This window comes from Lutjanus erythropterus, chromosome 5, assembly GCF_056507025.1.
Source record: "Lutjanus erythropterus isolate fLutEry1 chromosome 5, fLutEry1.hap2, whole genome shotgun sequence".
NCBI classification, from domain to species: domain Eukaryota; kingdom Metazoa; phylum Chordata; class Actinopteri; order Lutjaniformes; family Lutjanidae; genus Lutjanus; species Lutjanus erythropterus.
Window position 1 is genome coordinate 35226795 of NC_139321.1, and position 24578 is coordinate 35251372.

At 38.4% G+C, this 24578-nt stretch overlaps 1 protein-coding gene across 1 annotated transcript in view; it reads left to right on the plus strand.

Moving 5' to 3' along the window:
• Positions 1-24578, plus strand: part of rxfp1 (relaxin family peptide receptor 1) — a 124064-nt gene that overhangs the window by 8503 nt on the left and 90983 nt on the right. The window contains exon 2 of the mRNA XM_084718299.1: positions 5724-5861. Within this exon, the coding sequence (XP_084574425.1) occupies positions 5724-5861 (138 nt within the window). The remainder of the gene's footprint in view (positions 1-5723; positions 5862-24578) is intronic.

Here is a 24578-nt window from a genome sequence, read left to right on the forward strand (position 1 = left end):
TGCCTAAAGCAAAGCCAACACTTTAATCCATGGACAAATAGTCTGTTTTTAAAAATAAAAAGGGTTTGACCAAAGTTAAAAGGTGCAACACAGTTTTAACTTACTTTACTTCTTCCATAGGTACTTATTCTGCTTTAGTGACCCAATAAGGTCATGAAGATTTTTAATATGCTGCAATTGTATACGCTTTGTTTCAAGAATACACATGTTAATATGTGTATAAATTCTTTTATTGCCATTCCTATTTGTAAGTGGATTGTTGTACTTTGAATTGACATGTGTTCGAACGTCTCCTGTCATGGATGTTGTGCGGCTGGCTCCATTTTGTTATGGCGAGGACAGTTTGGTAGAACATATGTGACCATGATGACATTACTGGTGTATACTCACAAAACTCGCCTATAAATGTAGCCGGCTGACGCTGATTTTGAGATTCATTCATGTGGATGAGTGACTCAGATCTGCTGCTTTTATTTTTTATTTTTGCAAACAAACACAATTGCCCCAACTTACAGTAAGTAAACTAAAAGATTTGTCAGCAATCTTAAGTGGGTGGTTACACCGATGTCCTTGGACACGTGTGGATAAAAAAGAAATTAACATTAAAAAGACAGCTGCGAAAGCTTTCTTCTTTCTTCACTTTGTAAGCTGTAGTTTTTACTTTGGCTTTCAATCAAAGAGTAGTGGTCATGTTCTTAAAGGGATAGTTCGGATTATTTGAAGTGAAGTTGTATTTGGTGCTTATCAGTAGTTAGTGCATTACCTACAGTAGACTGAATTCTCCCAGGACCAGTACCAGCACAAGCAATGTACCACTGTGGACAGAGTCAATACAGCAAAATGTATTTTAGTAGTTCCATTTCAAAAAAATATGCCAGTTTAAGTGACTATTACAGTATTTTCACCACTTTTCCTTTCTGTCAGACAGCCTTTTCCAATGGGAACCATTATATATGCCAAATATTGGTCTTTCTCGCTCAACCAGACTCTGTTGATAAATTCATCAATTTTACCTTGCAGAATGTAGGAGTTGCTGGTCTCCTGCTGCCTCAGTCTTTTAGTTTGTTTGTGATACTGTGTGACCTCAGTCTTTTAAAAGGACTCTTTTGATGCACCAAAGTCAAATAATACCACAAAAAGCTAACTGATCGAGGCAGCAGCAGAATTAAAAACTTAATGATTTTGCCAGTGGAGTTTGAGTAAGCAAAAGAGAGCAATACTTAGCTTATGTAAAGGTGGTTTCCCATTGTAAAAGGCTTTCTGACAGAAGGGTAAAGTAGTGAAATTTAGAAATCTGGGTCATTTGGACCACAAAATATTTAAGATAAAAAGGGCCCGGGTATAGAAATAACGGAAGTACCCTTTAAGGTGCCAACAATGAATCAGGTTTGAGTCCACACAGGGGCATCTGTTGGATTTAATTGCCCATCTTTTCCTTTATTTTCTGTCATCTCTCCACTGTTGTTGTGTAAAGCCCCCAAAATACTTCAATTATTGTTGATGCTGAAAATATCTCAACCTGGTCTTACATCACCAATCTTACAGTTATCAGAAATAACAAAATGACAGCAGGCAACAAGCTACAGAGAGCAGAGAGTTTACTTTCTGTCAGCACCCTAGCATGTTAGACACTGCCTGGTCCAAAAAATAAAGAAATAAATCACACACTCTAATATTTCAGTGGACCGCGTTTAGCTTTTATTATGACATGAATTTGCCATGGCATCATTTCAATAAGTTTACACAATGTCACAACATGTATTTCTGTCCAGAGTTGCAGTAATATTTTGCCAAGATCTTATATTGATGATGGGAGAGTCGGACTGCAGCATAATGTCCTCTCCAGCACATCCCAAAGATTCTCATTGGGGTTATGGTCTGGACTCTGTGGTGGACAATCCATGTATGAAAATGATGTCTTGTGCTCCCTGAACCACTCTGTCACTATTTGAGCCTGATGAATCCTGCCATTGTCATCTTGGAATATGTCCGTGCCACCAGGGAAGAGAAAAATGCATTGATGGAAAAACCTGCTCATTCAGTATATTCAGGTAGTGAGCTGACCTCATTTTTTGGGCTCATTATGTTGCTGAACCTTGACCTGAGCAACTGAAGCAACCCCAGATCTGTCTGCCTCCACTCCACTGCCATCACTGCCTCCAAAGGCTTGTACAGTAGGCACTAGGCATGATTGGAGCATCACTTCATCTGCCTCTCTTCTCACCCTGATGCCCCCATCACTCTGGAACAGGGTAAATCTGGACTCATCAGACCACATGATCTTTTTCCATCGCTCCAGAGTCCAAACTTTATGCTCCCTAGCAAACTGAAGCCTTTTTTTCTAATTAACCTCACTGATGAGTGGCTACACAGCTGTTTAGTCCCAATCCCTTGAATTTTCTCCATACTGTGTGGAAATGCTCTTACTTTCACTATTAAACATAGCCTTGAGTTGTACTGTTAATTTTTTCCAATTTGATTTCACCAAACGTTTAAGTGATCTTTGACCACAATCATTCAAGACTTTTTCTCAACCACATTTCTTCCTTGAAGATGATGTTTCATCACTATCCTTCCAGATTTCAATAAATCGTTGGACAGTTCTTAACTCAGTTTTAGTAGTTTCATCAATCTCCTTGGTTGTTTTTCTTTGCTTGATGCAGGAAAATAATTTGACTCTTCTGAAACAGAGTAAGATCTTTTCCTCAACCACAGGATATGTCTTCTGACATGGTTGTTTAAGAAATGAGAAGCTCCTCACTGCATCAGTTCGGGTTAAATAACTTGTTACCAGCTGAAACATTAATTACTGCAGTAAATATCCAGTGGAAGACTCTTACCTATTTGTTTAGGTAAATCCAGGTGGTGCCTTTTTTTTTGGCCAGGCAGTATAAGGGGATTATCAACACATGAAACACTTTCTCTTCACTTTATCAGCCAAGTATGAGTCAGAAATGGACTCATATAACTCTTGTCAATTATTTTCTTTGTCCCACACTGATATGCAAAAATACCCTCATCATGATCATTTTACCTTATGACTCCACTGATGAAATAAGTCAGAATACTGATTGTCAAGCTCAGTGAAGTGTTGACAGTGATTAGTGTAAATCAATATGCATCACAGCTCCTTTTGAATTTGAGACCCAGTATTTTTCTGATCCAGCATCTGAAAACTGGAGTCTATCAAACATGTTGGAAACTAGAAGAACTTTAAAATATATCACTTTTATCATTATTCTAATGTGCTTTGTGTCATTATTAATAATAATTATAATATAATAATTGTAATTATTAAATAAAATGTTGAAATATTAATGAGAAAAGTTTTGATATGTATTTCAGGTCAATTCATTGTTACATAATTAAATAATAATAAAAAGTTTGATAAATTGATAAGTTAATTAAAAATAATTAGAGTAATCCTTCAAAAAAAATAATCATTAGGTGCAGCCCTAAAAAAATATTGAAAAATTCTTGTTTTGGATGCAGCATATCAGTAAATGGCATCATACACAGAGTATAACTGAGGACATAAGTAAACAGCACAGAAGTGTTATTTCTGATTTAATTGGACCCTGAACTTTTCCAGTTTTCAGGAGAACACGGGGTCAAAAGAAGCAGATATAAGATGTTTGAAGTCAGACGCAGGTCATACAGTGTTTCAGGACCCAGCAGGAGGATCTTTGTTTTCTACATCAGATAAATCTTGTACAACCAACATTTTATATTTGTTTTTCAAAACACACTCGGAGTCCAATTAAATTTTAACACTGTTTTGCAATAGACAGAATTTATATCTTCTAATAACTTAGGGATTATTGATAATCATCACATTATCAGTGTAATATTTTAAACTTTTTAAATGTGTCAGTAACCAGCTCTGTGTGTACTGAAGCATCTGAATCTTTTTGTGACCACTTCTCAACACCTTGGGCTCTATCATCTGCCCAGAGCAAAGCGCTGCACAGCACAGATGTGATTGCTTGTTTTTTTTGGACTGACGCAGTTGTCACTTTCTCACCCAGTGCCCACGATTTGATAATGTGTAGGTAGCAAAAGTACTTGTGCCCATCTGTGCAGCCAAAGGTATGTTGGTGTTCAAAGTAGGTGTGGACAGGGGCATTGCTTTCTTGAGGAAGCAGAAAGCAATTGCGCCGCTGACCAACAAAAACCTGGTCTAAAGTCAATGGAGCAGTATTTTCCTGCTAGTTAAAGGGGGGCGTTATTCAGACAGGAGGATGCATCTGCATAGGTGGGTTCACTACCATGCGTACACTAGAGGGTGACATGGGAGTGCACTGTCACTCCTGTCCCATCCAACTCCCACAAAAATACTCCTGTCCTGCCCCAGTCCCAGAAGAATCCTGCCCTCATCAATTTACAGTCCATAAACATTATCACACATACTTTTATACATAAAAACTATTTCTAGGATTCCTGCTGTTTACTTTGTTTCTTGTCCTTTCATTGATGTTCCACCCAAAACATATCATCACATATGTGATTATTTAAGACACTAAATGCAACCCCTTTTGTGCCTAGCGCGAGTGGAGTTAAGTGGATACACCCTAAAAATCCTTGCATGCTGTACTTTGGACCATGTGCTGTGGATTATCTAAATATGGCCCGTTGTCTTGCTGTTTGAAAGTCAAGTGTACGTTTAGAGATATGTGATATGTTAAGTGATTTGCATGGTGGTGCAGTGGGTAGCACTGTTGCCTCACTGCAAGAGAGTTCAGACTGTAAATCCTCCAGGCAGCTGGAGAGTTTGTGGCTGGGGCAGGACCTTGGAGTTTGCGTGTTCTCCTCATGTCCATGTGGATTCTCTCCCGGTTTTCCAGCTTCCTCCCACAGTCCAAAGACATGGATAATCGATCACTCTAAATTGCCTGTTGTTTGTCTGTATGTGTCAGCCCTGAGATGAACTGGCTCCAGATCTCCTGCCACCCGTCAAGGATAAGTGGTTATGGACAATGAATTAATTAATATTTCCTCATTTTGCACATATCAAAAGTATGGTTACAAAGTATTTTAGATGACGCAGAAAACTTTTAAAAAGTATGTCAGGATAAGACTCACTTACCTTTAGTTCCTTACTAATGACGAAAGAGAATCCTTGATGTCTTATGGGACATAATGACATGATAAATATATGATTTAGCATGAAGCCCAACTGTTAAGTGCCCTATAGATGATGAGAATCATAAATCTTATTCTGTTCTTAATTGGGTGTCAGGGCAGGAATGGCAGTATAGGTCTAATATGTAACCTGCAGCTGACTTGTCATTAGCCTGTCTGCTGTGTCTTGAAGCAGAGACATGGTAAGGCTCACTCACTGTTGCATATGAATAAGGAACCTTAATCGTGATGGCAGGATGAGATGAGGCAGCGAATAATCTTTTCCAGCTTAAATGGCATAAGAAGGCTGCTTTACATTTATTACATTTGCCAATCTGTACTGTTTGTTCTATGTCTGCGCATAATTTAGGCTCTGAAGTCCAACAGTAGCCATACAAGACTGCATGGAATATGCAACGAACTGCTCCCTGAAGCACTGATAGAGCCTGTTGACATGGGTTGGAAAAAATGCATCTAAAAGCTAATGAGACACACAGATTCCACTTGTTGACAAGGGCTCTCAGTATGTCACTGATAAGGACAAGTGGTTTAAATCTTACATTCATAATCACATTCTTGGACTTGCTCTGCTTTGTTTATAGCACTCAATATCACAGAGGAGCAGGCATCGTGCCCCCTTGGATATTTCCCCTGTGGCAACTTGACCGTGTGCCTCCCCCAGCTCATGCACTGCAACGGCATCGACGACTGTGGAAATCAGGCTGATGAGGAGAACTGTGGTGAGTCACTGTCTCTACTTGAACAAATGTTAATATGTTCATGTGCTGTGAAACCTCGTTGCTACATCTGCGATGAACCAGCTGTGTGGGGCTCTTAGATAAAAGTTGACGCATACATTGAAAGAATCAGTTTCCAAATGGACTCTGTAAGTATTATGTAAGTATAATAGTCGGTATAGTCACAACATTAGACTATCAATTTATTCTGGTTCCTGTCTATAGTGGCTATTGCAGTGGTACTTATTTGTCTTTTTTCCCCACTGCAAATTAAGTCGACCTGTAAACCAACAAAAACAAAGTTGTTTTTTTTTTTTGCCCACGAAGTACGAGACAGTTGACCCTTCCTAAGTCCCACCTCTTCTGGATCCTCGGTCAACATCCTTTCCTGTTCCCTGTACTTGGATATAGGGCTGTCACGATACCAGAAATGTAGTAGTCGATACCAGTACTAGAGAATTTCTATGATTCTTGATACCTAATTTGATACCACGGTAAAAGACAAAAACGAGAATTAAATTCAGCCATTTCTGCTTCTCTTTGCCACTTGAAGTAAAAATTCTCTTGCAGTTGAAGGACAAAAGATGAAGGGGGAGATTTACTAAGTTACCATAAATCACTGTCAGAAGAGTATGTTGCCATGTCTAGAAGGTAATGCAAAAGTGATTTTTGCTCAGACAGTCTCAGTCTGTTGCTTTTTCTCTCTCATTCTCTCCCTCTTTTTCCCTTCTTATTTTAAGTTAATATGAACAGAATAGTAGTACACATCTGTAAGTCTCTACTGAATTTCTAGCCTGGTGTTCGGCTACACTGTGCAGACAAAAAAAAAAGGGTCCACATTTTCAAGATTTAACTAATTTTGTTGGCTGAGCTGATAGAGTGCATTGGATGTGCTGCTGTGCGCACTGCTGCAGCCAGCGTGTGTGTGTGTGTGTGTGTGTGTGTGTGAGAGAGAGAGGGAGTCAGAGAGAGGTGAAGGGAGGTGGAAGGACTGTGGCACACAGTCTTTCTGAAAGTCAATGATACTCACTCCAATTGCTGCTTCGTCACTTGACCACCAGACATAAACTGTGGTATTTTCTAGAAAGTCAGACCAAATCCGCCCATCCCATGCATGAACTGGGTCGATCCGTGCATCACTACTTTTTCTTTTTGGACGAGTTGAAACGGAGCTGTTGCTGCAGCTGCACGTCTTACACGTGTAGTTACTGTTGTTCAGTGCTGGTAGGCGTTCTTCTTCTTCTTTCTCTGGCATTTAACAGCAGACTACAGCACTGGTTATGTCAAGACGAACTGCATCTCCAGTACTTCTGGTACCTACAGTACTGGGGAAAAAAAGAAGAAAAACACTGAGTCACAAAATTTTTGTTCTCCTGACAGCCCTTCTTAGAGCCCTTCCTAGACATGCTACAAGCTAGGCTCGTCTATGCTGAAAAGAAAACCAAATTTTGAAGATGGTTGCTGGGGGACCTGTAAAAGCCCCATAGGCTAAATATATTCAGAAGTGAGAACCCACAGCAACCATTAGCTAAGTAGTTAGCAAATGTTAGCACAATGCTAGCTAACTTAAGATATGACTGTATGGTTTTATAGGTCCCATTGACATCTTTTAACCATCTTCAAATTTGGTTTTCTTTTCAACATAAACAAACCTAGGACATATCATACTGGAGAAACAGGATAGGAGAAAGGTTGGATTTGGTTGGATTTAGCATAAAGTGCTTAAAATGGCTCAAAAATGCAATTGGAGGTGCCCTGGTTGCTTGGTTGATATGCTCCATATACAGAGGCTAAGAGACCTCAGCAACAGCCAGTTGGCCCTTAGCTGCATGTTATCTCTTTTTCCCTCCAATTCCCTGTCCATCTAAAGCTGTCTTATCAAATAAAGGTTAAAAAGGCAAACAAAAAAAAAATGTAATAGGACCTAATTACAATAAATTACATTTATTAACTACAATTAATTGCTACCAGACCAAATAGTTCAGTTTTTAATAAAGAAATAAAATCAATTAGAAAGAGCCTAATTGCTTTTGCCTTTCATACAAAACAATGATGATTCCACTCTGAAGGAAGAATCAGTGGGAGGCACATGGCAACGTGCCTGGAATTGTTTTATATTGGCTCAGCCAGTCTATAAAGGATGACAAGTCTACTGACGGACAGATGACAAATTTTGAAACATGATTGTGGTTGTTCGCAGCACAATAAAGATTGTTTTTATTATTACATTTAATTACTGATATTAATAGGCTTACAGTCAGTCACAGATTTGACAGATGAGTAAGCCAATGATAATAAAAAAAAAAAGATGAATAAAGTGGATTAAAATAAAGCAGGAATGTGCAGACACAGTCAGGACACATTTATTAAAAATAATACATTTATTGTATCCACACTAGACTACAGAGCCCCGCAGTTATCATTTGCAAACCATTAGGTGCCAAGTAAGATGTGAAAGGAATCCAGACTTGATAAAACTGAAAAGGTTTCTCTCTTCAATAAAAACTGGCTTCTAGAGGCATGAACACTAAAACGCTACTTAACCACTGTGTGATGCTACGGGGTTCTTCTGACACCCACTTTAATAAGATGCACCTCCTGGCACAGAAAAAAAGGATTTTCCAAAGGTTTAGGTTTTTGCATAACAGAGGATAGGTGTTTACTTTTTGAGTATATGAGTATATCATTGATTTCTTTGAGAACAACTTCCCAGAAGTTGTGGATATACTGTACATGCACATTTTACTAAACAGAAACTATGTTCCCTCTGTATTCATGCTCTTATCACACAACTTCAACAGATCTGGATTCGTTTAATTGCGTCTCACTGGCTCACTTATCTTGAATTGAAGTTCTTGTGCTCTGTTAGCAGTAAACAGCTGGAAAAGTTTAGGCACATATCATCCCACTCTGCATCCTCAATTTTAATAACATCTCTTTGCTTGTGATGAAGAAATTAAATAATCATTTGAGCATGTATGTGAATATAAATATGTTGTTTACCACAGGTGCTGGAAAAGCTTGAAAATGTGCGTCGAAAATGCTTGAAAAGTGCTTGAATTTGTCTTAGGAAAAGGTGCAGGAACCCCGTGTGCATGTGCTTTTCCCCGAGCACATTCATTTTCTGTCTCCATCATTAGCAGATTGTTTCTCGTTGTTTGGGTAGCCTGAGGAGCGAAGAGCGAGTCCCACCACTGCATCTTGTTGGCTTGGTTTTGGCGGTGTGTCAGAAGCTTCAAGGAAACAAAGTTTTCCGTTGAGAGAAAAAAATTGTTTTCTTTTTCCTGTCATGATTTTAATGTGCGCGCAGCAAACGCCTCAGGTAAAATTGTTTTTCCAAATGTTGTGATGCATGAAAAGACCAAATATGAACACTGAACAACAAGAACAAAAAAAAACAAGCTTTTTGATCAATAGAAAATTGTAAAATCACTGTAACTGTCATCACTATAAGTGGTTTCCATTGTACTAGCAGTACCATAATGGTTTGATCTGTGCATTGGCTCTGCTGAAGCTTCGCTAACCTCCTGGGGCCTCGTTTAGAAAACGGACACAGACAACCACATATAAGTAGTTCTTTACAAAACCTTACTTTGACATGGAAAGGATCTTATATCTAAGCAAAGTCTAGAATTGACATAAGTTTTCTTAATTTTCTTGCTGGTTATGTAGGAGTATTGCAAAATGCGCCGAAGCCTGTGGTGAATTTTGCATTAGCTTAATGAACAATGTGAACAATGTGTGTTGTCTTTGTCTGTCAACCCAATATTTATTGCACTGAATAATTATCCGTGTCGCCTGGCTTCAGTCTCCCCTGCCACCAGTGTGATCTCGCCTTCCAAAAAGTTAGCTTTTCTCTTTTGTTCCGTGGCTGTTGTGATAAAACCTTCACCCCCACCAATGTGCTCCTCAGAGCCTGTGTAAGCAGGGTTTGTTACGCTCAGCATCTTTCGTGAATCCAATGCAGTCACAGCATGGAAAATAATCACAAGATTAAATTCAAGTGTAAGTCAAAGAACATTTTTATGAATGAGGCCTAAAAGTGGCCGACTCATGGAGACTAAACTCACTTTCACTACTTTCAGTGTTGGCTTTAGGTCTCACTTCTGACAAATATGCAAGGTTAACAATTTAGACAGTTGAAAGGATTTTGTGGTGAAAAGGATTGTTCACCACATAATCAAAGTACATATTCTCCCTCTGGCTTGTAGTGCTACATTTATTTTGAGGATATCTGCTGTTGAGATGTCTACCTTCTCTAGCACATAATGGAAGTGGACACTTGGCTCTTGGCCTCAAACAGCCAATAAAAACTAAAAAACTCAGAAGCAGTGTTTCTTTCCCAGTTACTTAAAATAATCCCCAGACCTTGCTGTGAGCAGTTTCACGAGAGACCACCTTCTTTCCATGACACAAAGGCAAAAAATCTCTACGGCCCGTATCTTTAAAAGTTCCACCAAACAATCTAGACTTACAGATAGCACTACGGGTAAGAGGGAAAATACATTTTGGGGTGAATTTAGTAGGTACCTATGGTTTCACTTGAAAAGATCACATTATTTAAAGACCCCCACCAGTGAAACATTTTTAACCCTAGCCACTTCTTGGCAAGCATTTTATATTCTTTTAAAACATGACTGAAGATGGACATCAAGTAAGCAAATTAATTAGTTGGACTGGCAGGTACAGTTGGGAGCGAGACGAACAAGGTCTGATGGGGAGAGGGGTGGAAAGAGGTCAAACACCCAGGTTGTGTGGGGGGGCACGTCTCAATGAGGCTTCATGGCTGTGGTCCTTCTGGTTGGTTCCTGTAATGAGAGAGAAGAATAATGGAAGCAGGAAAAAAAGTTTTGGAGGGAAGGGTTGCGAGAACTCAAACATAAAAAAAGACGTACAGTCCTGTGGTGACAGCGTGTTCAAAGGTGTCTCAGTTTTAATGTGCTCTTTAGGTAAAAACATATATTTTATAAGCTGCTAACGTGCATATAAGCCCAGCAGAGGCAGCTATCTCACACTCTTTATACTGCATGCTCACTAAGCAAGTTTTGAATGTGCTAATTTGCTTCTGTGATGTTCCTCAGAGTTCTGTTCACAGGGTTCTTCCTGCCTATCTAACTCAAGGTTAGGCCACCTTTGTATTTTTGGCTCCCACCTTTGTAAAAAATTCTAACAAAAATGCAAAAAGGCAAAGGCTTTTTTTTTTAATGCCAATACCTTTGTGCTGACTTTCCCATAATTGTGAAAACTATTATTAAATTTACTTTACATAAATATTTAAATAGAAAATAATTGCATTACTCCAAATCAATACAAATAATTATTGCTACACTGCACAAATAAGACAGACAACAGTTACTGGATTTCAGCGCTTCTTCTATTCAATTAAAATGTTTTTTGTCAAAATTCAGCTGTTGTTGATCCACCTGTTGGTCTCTGTTCACTCTGTGCCCTTTTTTTTAAATCAAGGAACAGAGCCAGGAGAGTGAAATATGCAGAGAAATATCACACACGCTGCAAATGAGTGTTTTTATGTTGATTCCTGTGCTAAAGAAAACAGTATCATTTGTCACAGCCTTCGTTTTTTTCATCCTTTCGTTTCATCTCGGTATAAAATTTAAATCCCTGCTAACACTTTAATTCACTGTGTACACCACACATCCCACATCCTCCAGCCTTTGTCAGCTTTGTCTCTAAAACGTCCGAGGAAAACGTGCAGTTCTGGTTTCCCAAACCCGTGGCTCTGCACGCGCAAAGTTTCACACCAGACCTGATCCAATCTGTACTCTAATTAATAAAACCTCAAGCTGGTTGCTGGCAGCCCACAACAGCTTGGGGAAATGAAAAAATTATAAGATACAGTTTGAAAAAGGCATCACAGTGGGACGTACAGCTTGCATCATCCATGTTTTTAGTGGATTATGTTTCCACTTTGTCAGTACAACTCATTTGTTGAGAAATGCACTCCCACTTCTGCCGTTCGTGTACTCTCTGCACAGCTGGCACAGCATGGATTCCTCTGCTAATTATTGGACACCAGGATACAGCAGCAGCTGACCTTTTCTACTTTTCTACATGCCGGGGAGCTGTTCTAAATATATATATCATTCGGTTATATTAGGACAAATATGCAAGACTGTAGCACTGTACATTATTTTCACTTCTGTTATACCCATGTGGCATAAGTGATCACTTGCGTGTTTGCATGACCAATGGACCTGGAGCTTGTCCTCAGCTTATCTTGCGTACTACTGGACACATCAGTCTATTTTTTGTGTGCATTCATGATAGTATGTTAAAGGACCTCTGTGATTCAGAATTTTTTAAAAACCTTTTTTTTTTATATAGCACGCTAGCCACAGCTGTAACCACAGGCGTTATTCCTCAGCTGATTTCACTCTTGTCAACATGATATCTCAAGAACACCTTGAGGGAATTTATTCAAATGTGGTGCAAATGACCACCTGGACTCGAAGATTGATTTTGCTGGTCGTCAATCAATTACCACAGTGACCTCATCTCCATCCCGTTCTCATGAAGGCGATATCTGAGGAACGTTTGGAGGGAATTGCTTCAAACTTGGTACAGGCTTTCACCTGCACTCAAGAGTGAACTGATTAGAGTTTGGTGATTAAAGGTCATGGGTATGTTTTATACAACCATTGACAGCTCACTTCTCACTCATCTTAACAAGCCGCTAGGGGACACAAGTGATCAATAAGTGCTTCAGTTTGAAATTCTGTATCCACTAGATACAGTGTACGTGGGGGCCATGTTGATGTTGACAGCTGGCTTTGCAAATCAGGCAGTTGTGTTGGCATTGCAGTAGATGCTTTACCATTAATACCGTTAATAATTAAATACGTTTTGAGCTGGTTGCTGGCAGTGTTGTCGAAAAATATGTCATAGACAGAATTATCCTTAAAGCCCCACAAGGAACTTTAATATTTTGCTGATTTCTAGAGGCCCTTGTGGAAAAAAGCGGTAGCAGTTCCACTTCAATAATCCCAAAATATACAGTCAAAAATGTAAAAAAAAAAAAATGTTAATAAAAATTTTGAAAGGTCTGTAACTGGATAAAGTACTACTCTTTGTAACTGTGGCTGGGAAAATGTTAACACAGCCTCATTTAATCTGATTTCAAGAAGGCAACCAGGTGGCAGGCATCAATAATAACTATACGGAAATAGCCAATCTTTTCCCTGATAGTTTCATTAACTTCTGTAGGTCATATAGAGGCATCAGTATTAAATGGGGACTGTTTCATAACCACTTAAAGAGTCCTTGTAATAGCTGAAAATGAAAATAAAATTCAATTTCAACCCAAAGATCCCAAAAGTGATAGGTAACACTTAAAAATGATAACCTTTTAATATTGAGGCCTCCTCACCTCTGCTGATCTGCAGCTCCAGGTTGTCAAAACAGTCTCATGCACGGCAGATTTCCTGAATTTATCTTCAGGAAACAATCATAAATCATGACGTCTGAGCCAAAAGAGGTGCAGCTTATAAAACAGCTGTCAAATTATAATAAATCACTGTCATGAATTCCTCCGACTTCCGTTGATTCCCCAGGCTCGATTGAGTCATCCTGCAGGAAGGATGGTGATCTGATTTCAGCTTTGTGTCCACTAAGCGCTTGTGGTTTATGTAGTCTTGTTAAAGTAAGAGCCATTAAGCACATAACTCATATACTTCAGTGTTAGATTACAGAAACACGTACTCGTACATGTTTCTCTCTGTCTTAGAGGTGCAGTAGGAGCATCGCTTGATATCGATTGGCTGGCTAAAACGCTGTTCTTAAATCCAGTAGCAGGCGAAGCTCTAATGATACTCCCATGCAGAGAGGAGGGAAAAAAGACACTTCTTATGTCACTTACTTATGTCATCATCCATTGGTGTCACAACATCCTGTGCTATGAATCTTAATCCACGTAACTCTCTTCAAATTAAACTCCTGAAAAAAACTTGGCCAGTGACATTATCATACTGAACAGCAGCGAGTCCCTTGTAGCAAATAGAAGGGGAAAAGAATGAATCAGTGGATGGTTGAAGTAAATCAGGCTGTTGCAGCTGGCTGTAGCAAAACAGAAAACACTACAATAGAATTGTTAATGTGACAGACAATATATTTATGATTAAAACATGGGAATAATGTTTAAAACTGGCATTGTCCTGTGTGAGTGATTGCTGACCTCATGTCTTCTGACAGTGGAAATAATTATCTGTGTAACGTGAAAGGGGTCAGTCAGTAATGAACCAGCAAAAATATCAACCAAATCTGCAGTTTCCCTCAGCTTTGCAGAGCTTTTTGTGATCTTTCAGCTCAATATCTCCATCAGGCATAAACCTGATGGTGATCATGCAATATTTGTTTCTGTGCGACCATCAGTGGCGATGCTACTGTTCGAGCCCACAGCTCATCTCGCACAGTGCTGGACACATCATCTTTATATTATTGGGGCATATTTATGACTGCTTCCTGAGACCTCTTGAGGTTGCTGAAATTTACATTTAAAAAAAAAAAGCTTGAAAAACCCATTTTATTGTTTCATAATGATTGCTGACTCCTCGTTATTCTTAATTGACCTTTTTTTTAATATAAAGATGACAAAATGGGAATGAAGGGATTTAAGTTCAGTTACTGGGGGTGATCTAATTGATGCTAAAATATTAACGCACTGAACAGCCACAACTTTCAGTGGGACATTGGGGCTCTGACCTTTGAAAACGTGACATCAAGTGTAAATTATTTAGAATTTCAGCTTTTGTGAGATTCTCCCAAAATGTAGCTTTCTGTATCTCTTATATTGCCGCAAAGCCACTTCGTTGCTTGAAAATTTCTAAGTACAAAATGTTTTAAATCCAAAACATTAAATGAGAAGTTTTGAGAGGAAGCGTGCACTCGACTGTATGCACTTCCTCTGCTCTTAAGTTTTGTTTTAGGGTTAGCAACTTCATTGTTTTTATTTAGTCTCATGGCACTCATTAAGATAATTTCCAGCAGCAGACAGCAGTTTTCAGGGGGGGGAACACTACCCACTACCAGTCCAGCATCAATAGGCAGTTAAAGTTAGCGAACAGCTGGTGAGGTTAGAACTAGTGGCGCATTTTACAATTAAAGAGCCCGATATCTTTTTCAGGAGTTGGTGGGGAACAAAACTGAGCTAAAAGCAGAGTGAATATCAGCTTTCATCAAGGTGACATAAACACGACATAAAACTAATGTTAATGTTACTTTATGTCTACTGCATGTGTAAATAAAAAGTTACATTCAGCATATTAACTTAACGAGTTGATAAAATTATATTTAAATGTTTGTAGCTAATTGAGTTACTGAAGATGTCACTTCAGTCACATTTCTATAAAACATGTCTGACCTTTTAAAGAGAGAACAGAACAGAACTTCCTGAGAAAAGAGTAATTACTTATGACACAAAATACTTGAATTATACAGTTTTGGTAGGGGTGACTCCCCTCACCCCTAATTTACACCAGGCATGGCTGTGCCACGTCACGGCTGTGCTGCGGCACTCAGGGACATACGCAGCCATTCTAGTCAATGCTGTAATTTACACCAGAAGCGCCGCGGTGCGTCTCAGCAGCGTCCCAGAAGCGGCTCGGCACTCCGCTCCGCAGAGAATATGCAGCAAGTCTATTTTTGATGGATGGCGCATCAATTGCCACAGAGCAGGTCGAACGAGTAGGAAGTCAGGCACGGAAAACGGGAGAATCCGGTTAATTTTCAAAATAAAAGACCCCATGCAGACTTGCGATCATAAAGACAGACAGAAAATAAGCAGTTTAACTACATAGCCTGCTTATCCATGGTAGAAGCACAAAGACCAAGGAAAGAGGACTTCATCAACAAAATAATCAGACAGGCAAAACACTCCGCTGCTGAAACGCTTCCGAAAGTCGCGTGTATGACAGAACAAAACTTCGGCGCAGCCGCAGCTGGTGTAAATTATGGGTTACAACATGTCCTTCTAAAAAAGGTTTTCTGAAATGTGATTTATTGGAGATGTACAATTGCACCTTTAGCAACAAACTGAACAAAAGAGGCCATTCACATTGGCCTCTAACTCAAGACCTTTTCGATATTGCTCATCAGGAGGAACAGATCGCTCACCTTCGAGTTTGAGGGTCATTCCTAAACTCCTTTTGGGGCGGATAAGTAGGCAATCCCTTTTCAAGCATCTCTGAGCAAGACACAAAACCCCTCAATCTTTTTTTGAGGCCCGATTGTTCAAATTACTAAAGTCGAAGAATCAATAAGTCATGCTCCATCTTAAAGGTAGATGAATGAAGTTACATTTTGGTGTCTGATTGAGCCAGCAGATTTTAGAAACTGGGGGTGGGGGGTGGGGATCTGTCTTTATGGGCTTTTCTCATAAGAATTTAATGGTCTCTTGATTACATCAGTTTAGAGGTGTCTGAATGATTTAAACAGACGACCTCCCTGCTGAAAATAGCAGCCTGCCTAAGGCTTGTCCCACTTGAAAACCCTCTTCAAGAAGTGTTCAGCGGCATATATGTGGTTAAGAGTTTAGACAGAACAAGCACAAATGCCCTGGGTCAAACAGGATGTTCTGGTAATCAGACTGAATCGCCATTTCATCACCTCTCCACTGTTCAGCCTGACATGCCTTCCTGACAGTTGTTTTTGGGAACATTTGATATCCAGCCAAAGACCTAATACCTCGTCAAGGCTGGCTGCTGTTCCACCAGCTTGTATATCTCATTGCAAACTGCAAAATGTCAATGAGGGTTTATTTTAGGGCTTCAACTAATGACTATTAATCTGCAACATGTCTGAAATAGGGAAAAATGCCACAATTTCCTAATCTGACCACCTGTAACCCAAAAATATGTTTACAATAATGTTAAACAAAGAAAAGCAGTTGAAACCAGCAAATGCTTGTTTTGATAAATTTCTGTTGAACATTTCCGCTCTATACCTAAGATGAATTGTCTGCCTGTTTCTTGGACGACAACCTCCAATCTTGCAATTTATGCAATGAAAATGGCAAGTTCTTCTTCTGGTCGCTAACAGTACAAATCCAAACAAGCTAGCAGCTGTTACCTTTTCTTTTGCTGGAATTCAGCCATTTTAATTCTGAAGACTCACCTCCCCACAAGCAAATGTTCCAGTAAAACAAGTTACCCTGTGTGATCTACCTTTTCTTAGATCTGTGACAAAACAACACTTTTCTTGCAGGATGGTAGTTTACCGCAACTGCCTCAATAATTACATTTTAGTGGACTTTCTTGAAACATACTGTCTTAAGTGTAGCATAGCTCCTGTAAGGAATAGGGTAGTGCGTCAGTGTGTATGGCATGTAAGTCAAGGAGAGCGAGGGTCAGTGAGGGTGCTGCTCATAGCAGACCAGAAACCCAAACTTAGCAGTAAGACGTCAATATGGCAGTAAATGTACAGTCCACACTACAGTGTGTCATTTAATTAAGGGTGCCGCTTCTCAAGACCAAGAAAGGTCTTGTCTGTTATTTCCCAGCTGCTGGAAAAGTGACGGTGTTAGCTCTGAAATTAGCTGGGCAGGAAAGGCTAACCTTAAGACAATGCTAATGTTAAACTAATCCTAATGCTAGCATTGAACCTATACAACACTGGCTTCAATGCGATTGCATCCCTTTCGAATGCTTTGTAATAAAATAAATCCATAACCATAAACACCCATTGTCTTCTGTACGTATTTATCCAGTTGCTGTTGTTACCATGTTGTTAGTCACCCACTTGTAATCCCAAGATGCCTTGGGTTGAGTTGTTCAACCAATCAGAGGCTATATTTGTGTGTGACAGAGCTGATCCATAGGTGTATTAATAGATCAATCTGCTGATCTCAACATGCAGTTGATCCTTCAAAATAAAATTTGATGACAGCATCGAGCTCAACCACACAGTCTGACTTTGAGGTAATGCTGTTATTGTCACAACCCTACACTTGTTTGCAGGGGCACCGTCGCTGCATCCTGGGTTTAACACCGCCCGTACTAACTGGACAGAGCATTTTTTTTTTCCTGTACGGCTGAATGATAATGTGTGGAGCAAGACCTGAGACTAGAGGTTAACTAACCATATTGTAACCATATTGTAAAAATCTAGAGCTCCCATTACTGGTATGACGGCACACACAATATAGCATGATGTATACGACTATGTTTACTCTAATTTTCCACAATTAATATGACAGTATTTTGAATTTGATACAGGTCATGTAATCAGCATATTTGTTCAGATATTCTAATTTAAACCTGTGGTATTTCTACTTCTACTGAAGAAAAAGATGCCAGTACTCCCCTCTCCACTGTCTAACCACGTCTCCTATTTTGTAATTATTATTTTGACCGTCTGACACCTCATGGTGCAGTAATTTGCTATATGGCCTCAGTTTGTCCAACTGGTGGCCCTTCGTGTCTTGACAAATGGAGCAAACCACACAATATGGCTGCATATTTAATCATTTGCTACTTTCAAATGTCACTGTGACTTTGTGTTCTTACCGCTAATTTCACTTTGACTTTGTAGTTTCAGATGTAAATGTTGATTTTAGAGGTTGGGAACCAGGTTAAGAATAAGATGTGCTCAGTGACATGTCGGTTACGTGTGGAGCATTTGCAGGGTATCATTAGCATATCATCAGACAGAAGTGTTGACAAATTCAGGACTAATTAAATCCTCCTGTACCTCCAGTTTGCACTTTGAGTAAAGGAGTAAGTGATGTAGTTTTTGTAACTGGAATATCTGTGAAAAGAACTGTGAATATAAGCTTGAGGTGAGAGGTAACCTCCATATATCATATATAAGAGGAAGTCCCTCCTATACTGAGAGTAACTAAAAAATGTGAAAGGTAGTCTATGGCAAGAAACAAATTATTTTTTGTTCCTGTTTGAATTGTGCCACACATTACTCATGATTTTTGTAAATGTAAAAGATCATTTTATGAGACAAAAAAGTCACACAATATATATGTCATCAACACCAACATCAACGTCTCCTGTAATGTATCTTATCTTATGTTATCCAGCGACTCCTGGTCCTTTTATCAGCAGCAAAAGTAAAGAATGAGAATACGTCTCAAAACACACAGTTAGGACTGCACCTAATGATTACTTTTTAAATGATTACTCTGTTGATTAATTTATCGATTAATCTAACATTTTAAACAATTAATTTACCTAAATACATATCAAAAATGTGTCTCATTAATATTTCAATATTTTATTTAATCGTGATCCTGAAAAAATAGACACATAAAGCACATTAGAATAATGATAATAGTGGCATATTTTAATGCTAGTCTTATTTCCACCTTATTCAGTAGTTTACATGTCAGATGTCCAATCAGAAAAATACTGGACCTCAAATCAAAAGAAGCTATGATGCACATTCATTTAATAGGTAATCACTGTCAAACCTTTACTGAACCGGATTGGACTGGTTATAACATGGAGTTATTTCATTACTGGAGTCATATGCAGGTAAGATGATCAGTGGAAGTGTATTTTTGCATCAGTGTGGGCCAAAGAAAGTACTTTCTGTTTTTCTGCCATCTGATCTTAATTGACTTCTACTAAGAGAAACATGTTAAAGTGTTGATAATCCTCATATATCATGCTTCGGCAGTGATGGACAAAGTACTCAACAGCAGTACTTGAGTCAAAGTATAGATACTCCTGGTCAAATATTACTCAACTACAAGTGAAAGTCGCTCAGTCACAATTTTATTTGAGTTAAAGTACTAGAGTACTTGGTTTTAAAAATGCTTAAGTATTCAAAAGTACATGTTTTTAAAAATACTTAAGTATTCAAAAGTACAAATTACAAAGTACATTTTCTAATATCAATACACACTGTATTGTTTTCATGATGCATTTACAGAAGCTTGTAACTCTCTGAAACCATCTAATGATGCACTGACCTGCTTGTAGAACCACTCTGCTACACAAAGTCTATAGAAACACCTATAAAAACTTCAACATAGAAATACAATCAAAAACAAAAAGGACAGTTATTATCATTTTCTGATGTAACTGTATTAAAATCACTGCATAAAAGCAGATTGAAGTTAACTGTAAGGAGTTCTCCAAGTCTGTTAAATAACTGAGATTTCTTTCTGTCCTCAGAGGCAGTATATATACATGAATTATGTTCTATTTTTCACCCCGATAAAAACAATCCAACTTTAAAAGCTACCTGGAATAATTAATAATTATAATAACATCTTGAGATTTAATTTTGTCTTTCTCCTGCTGTCACCATTACCACTTTTTGTTTGAATGAAAGAGGGAGAACTTGCTTAATCTTGTTACAGAGAGCGCCTGGACGTATTTCTGCATTTACATCAGTCCTATTTGAGAGGAGCTACTGTGATTGGTTTCTTTCTGTGAGGAACACAGCATGTGACCAATTACATTTTAGAAAATAAAAAACACCAACAGCTGACTTCAAAGCTCAGTCAAAAAGTAACAACAAACTTCCTAGAAATGTAGTGGAATCAAAAGTACAATATTTGTCTTTGAAAAGTAGTGGAGTGAAAGTCAGAAGTTTCCAAAAAAACAAATACTCAAGTAAAGTACAGATACTCAAAAAATGTACTTAAGTACAGTGCTCAAGTAAATGTACTTCACTACTGTCCACCACTGTGCTTTGGTGCTAACAGAAAGCAAACAGGGTGATGCTGCTGCTGCTGCTGCTGCAGGGGGAGAAAGTCATGATGTCACTCACGTCCTCTGGATCTGCATTTTCCATTTATCTCCCGGTCTTATTTCAACAGTTTAACAACAAACAGCAACTTTCTTGACTTGTAAAATATGGTTTTTAATTGACAAACATCCTATTTCTCATTCATGGTAGAAGGCTGTACTGGGATTAGGATCCTGCGTGTCCCACGGGACAATCTTGCGGTCCCAGAATTTAGCCAGTGTTGCCAACTTGGTGACTTTCTTAAACATTTTATCGACTTCTCAGACCTTTTTCAGGGTAATATGTCCCATTCTTCTGCTGCTGGTGTACCACCGGGTTCTCTCTCTCTCTCTCTCTCTCTCTCTCTCTCCCTCCTGTCTCACTGTGCTGCAGGTAGTCAGTGTGATGTCTGGTGTAGGCAGCATCTTCTCCCTGGATCATTGGATTATTGGATCATTGTTCATATAATTTGTAAAATAGGTCGTTCAAGCTTCTTCCGCCCTTTGTATATTTTTAAAACTTGTTTACATCAACTACACAGTGTCCCTGTAGAGAGCAGACATGAACACATTTAATTGAATCTCTGTATCTTTTTCTTAATGCCACAGAAAAATAATGTGTTTTCCCTGCAGGACAGGAGAAGGCATAAAATCAATGCAGGAGTGGGCAGTAATAGTCAGAAATCCCACAGGATTAAGAAAGCAGTCCTGCACAGGGCTTTAATTCAAGGTAAATTTCAAATGGGAACATGACTACAAAGTAAGGTCCCATGGATGTCCAACGTAAGGGACACGATTTCCCCTCTCTATGATATCAGCAGTGGCTGAGTTATCTAATTAATAAACAGTATTTTGCCTGCAATTCTTAAAATTGGATTCAGGGGTGTGATTCCTAGCTGGCACCAGACACGTCAGCCTGTTTGCAGGACCCATATAGCTATAAGATGCCGGAGTGTTTTTAAATTTAAAACTAATACCTTGCCTCCTAGTGACTGATTCAGCCAGTTAGGCTGACAATATACTGAATCAGATGTTTTCACTGCTGAAGCTGTTTGGGCTCACTAACTACAATTTCACAAAACAAACTTAAGTAGTGACACATCTATTTTATTACACAGCTTTGTTAAATACTTGATTCTGATTGGTCACATATTTCTTTATTTTATTTCTGTATAGCAGTCAATTACTATGAATAACCGACTGTTGCTATGGACACAGTTCTGATCATAGACTCTGGAGGAGCAACACCTTTGTTTGTAGATCAATATAAAAATAATAAATACAATAAAACCTATTTTAGATTGATATGTTGTGTCAAATTAATTAATTTTCAGTAAGCAGCCATGTAATAAGAGGGATAATGTGAAGTGAGCAGGTCTTTATTGTCAAATAAACCCTGACATCCTGAAGGGGTTTATTTGCCACACATAAACGTGACGCAAAATATTTAAAATGATTTTACTGATTTAACAATTTTATCATTCCTCCAGAGTCCTCAGTCTATGATCAGAAGTGTGTTCATAACAACGGTCTTAGAATGCTGTAACTGACCAATCAGAATCGAGTATTTAACAACGCCATGTAATAATGTGAAAGAAACCCCTTCAGGGTGAGTCAAGACGCAGCATCCCCCTGCTATAATGACCCACTCACTGTGCAGCATCCCTTAACTACTTCACATCAAAAACAGTCCGACTTACCTGCATTAAATCCCAACAACCTTTTACTAAAATGATTATTAATAAAAGCTAGCACATTAGGTAATAATGTAATCGTGTGAATAAAATAAGCTAATGGTGTGGAGCACATTTAAAGGCACATTAATGTGGCTAAAAGGAGTCCTTAGATAGCCTTGAGTCTGACTCAGAGTGCTGTTTGGCAGACCTCCAGCTGATAAATAACTAGACTAGATGCCAAGTGACCTAGAGGTTTGTTTAGAAGCAGTAAGAGACAAAGATAGATGAGGTTTTGAATAAAAGTAGAAAGAAAAAAACAGTTATTTATTTTCATTATTATCATTATAGTTTAACAGTTTCCTGAAAGACTATCTTTTTAAGAAAGGCCAGTGGGAAATAATTGAAGTCTTAAAGAAGAGTCTGGGTCTGGCCTTTCTCTGTTCACATTTTCATAAGCAGTTAAGAGACTTTGGGAAACCTCTGTAAAGGTCCTACAATGTCAAAACAGAGCTGGAGTGACATATGTCCCTTTTAAAGGAACAGTACACATACATGTGTATACACATACAAAATACATATTATTCCTCTTACCTGTAGTGCTCTTTATCCATCTAGATTATTTTGGAATGAGTTGCAGAGTTTTGGAGATATCAGCTGTACAGATGGCTGCCTTCTCTTGGATATAATGGAACTTGATGGCACTCAGCCTGTTGTACTCAAAGAAAGCCAGTGCACAATCAAGAAACAATTGTACGATGGAAAACTCATATGAGCAGGTTTGTTCTTAAGTGGTCAAAGTACTCAACCCCAGTACTTGAGTCAAAGTATAGATACTCCTGGTCAAATATTACTCAACTACAAGTGAAAGTTGCTCTGTCAAAATTTTACTCGAGTTAAAGTACTAGAGTACTTGCTTTTAAAAATACTTAGTATTCAAAAATACAAATTACAGAGTACATTTTCTAGTATCACTATATTGCTGTACAGTATTCACAGTGCATTTACAGACCCTTGTAACTCTCTGACTTGCTTGTACAACCTCTCTGCTACACAAAGCCTATAGAAACACCTATAAAAACTTCAGCATAGCAAAACAAAAAGGACAGTTATTGTCATTTTCTGATGTAACTGTATTAAAATCACTGCATAAAAAGAAGTCGACCATAAGGAGTTCTCCAAGTCTGTTAAATAACTGAGTTTTCTTTCTGTCTTCAGGGGCAGTATATATGTTAATTATGATGTATTTTTTACCCTGATAAAAACAATCCAACATTGAAAGCCTACCTGGAATTATTCCTCTTTTTCTAATTATATATTAGATTATATGCACTACTGGTCAAAAGTTTTAGAACACCACAATTTTTCCAGTTTTTTATCGAAATTCAAGCAGTTCAAGTCCAATGAATCGCTTGAAATGGTACAAAGATAATTGGTGAACTGCCAGAGGTTAGAAAAAAAAAGTAAGGCTGAACTGAAAATAATGTACATTTCAGAATTATTATACAAAAAGGCATTTTTCAGGGAACAATAAATGCAATTAAACAAGAAATGTATATTTCATCAGTTTGAAGACATTTTGAGTTTGGAAAATAAATTACACAGTTTGCTGAATCTGATGTTAAGTAAGAGTAATTTAAGATAAGAATACAAAAATGTTTTTGCATGAGGCCCAGTGTCTACAAAGCTTTCTCTTCTAGATACAACCGTTTCCTACAGAGACTCCTGAAACTCAGATCAAACTGTCAGATTAAGCAGGGTCAATTAAAAGTAACTCAATATTCTTACTGCTTCACCTGTTTCTCACCTAAAATGTTTTCAGAGACATATTTTAATGTAGAGTTTAGCTGCAGTATGAGAAAGTTACTCACCAGGCTGCCATCAGGGACATGCATGAATGCGCGGCCATTATGGCCAGAGGAGACTAAAAGACAATAATAATAAAAGGGGTGGGATGTCATTCTCTCCATAGCAATTAATTGTTTGCTGATATCTAACGAGGCTGAATGTTTTATTGGACACCTTTAAGAGAATATGTAATGTGTGAGTGAGTTTTCTTAGTGTAGGAAAGAAAATACAGTTCCACAAAAAGAGACGAGAGGAAAAAGCTACGTACGTACGTGGTTTAATGAATTCAGAGGCGTTAAATAGAATTGATGCTTGGATGCTTTTGAGTCATCAGTGCAGCTTGATGGAAAGCTAATGGAAATTTTCTCTGTTCAATAAATACAGCAACTCCTTGTTTTGCTGGCGTTTCTAGGTTACTGATAGTAGCTGCTATGCCAGCCCTCAACAAACCAGCATGCTAAATACAGTCCAGGTGAAAATGGTGTGCCTTGTGTTACTCA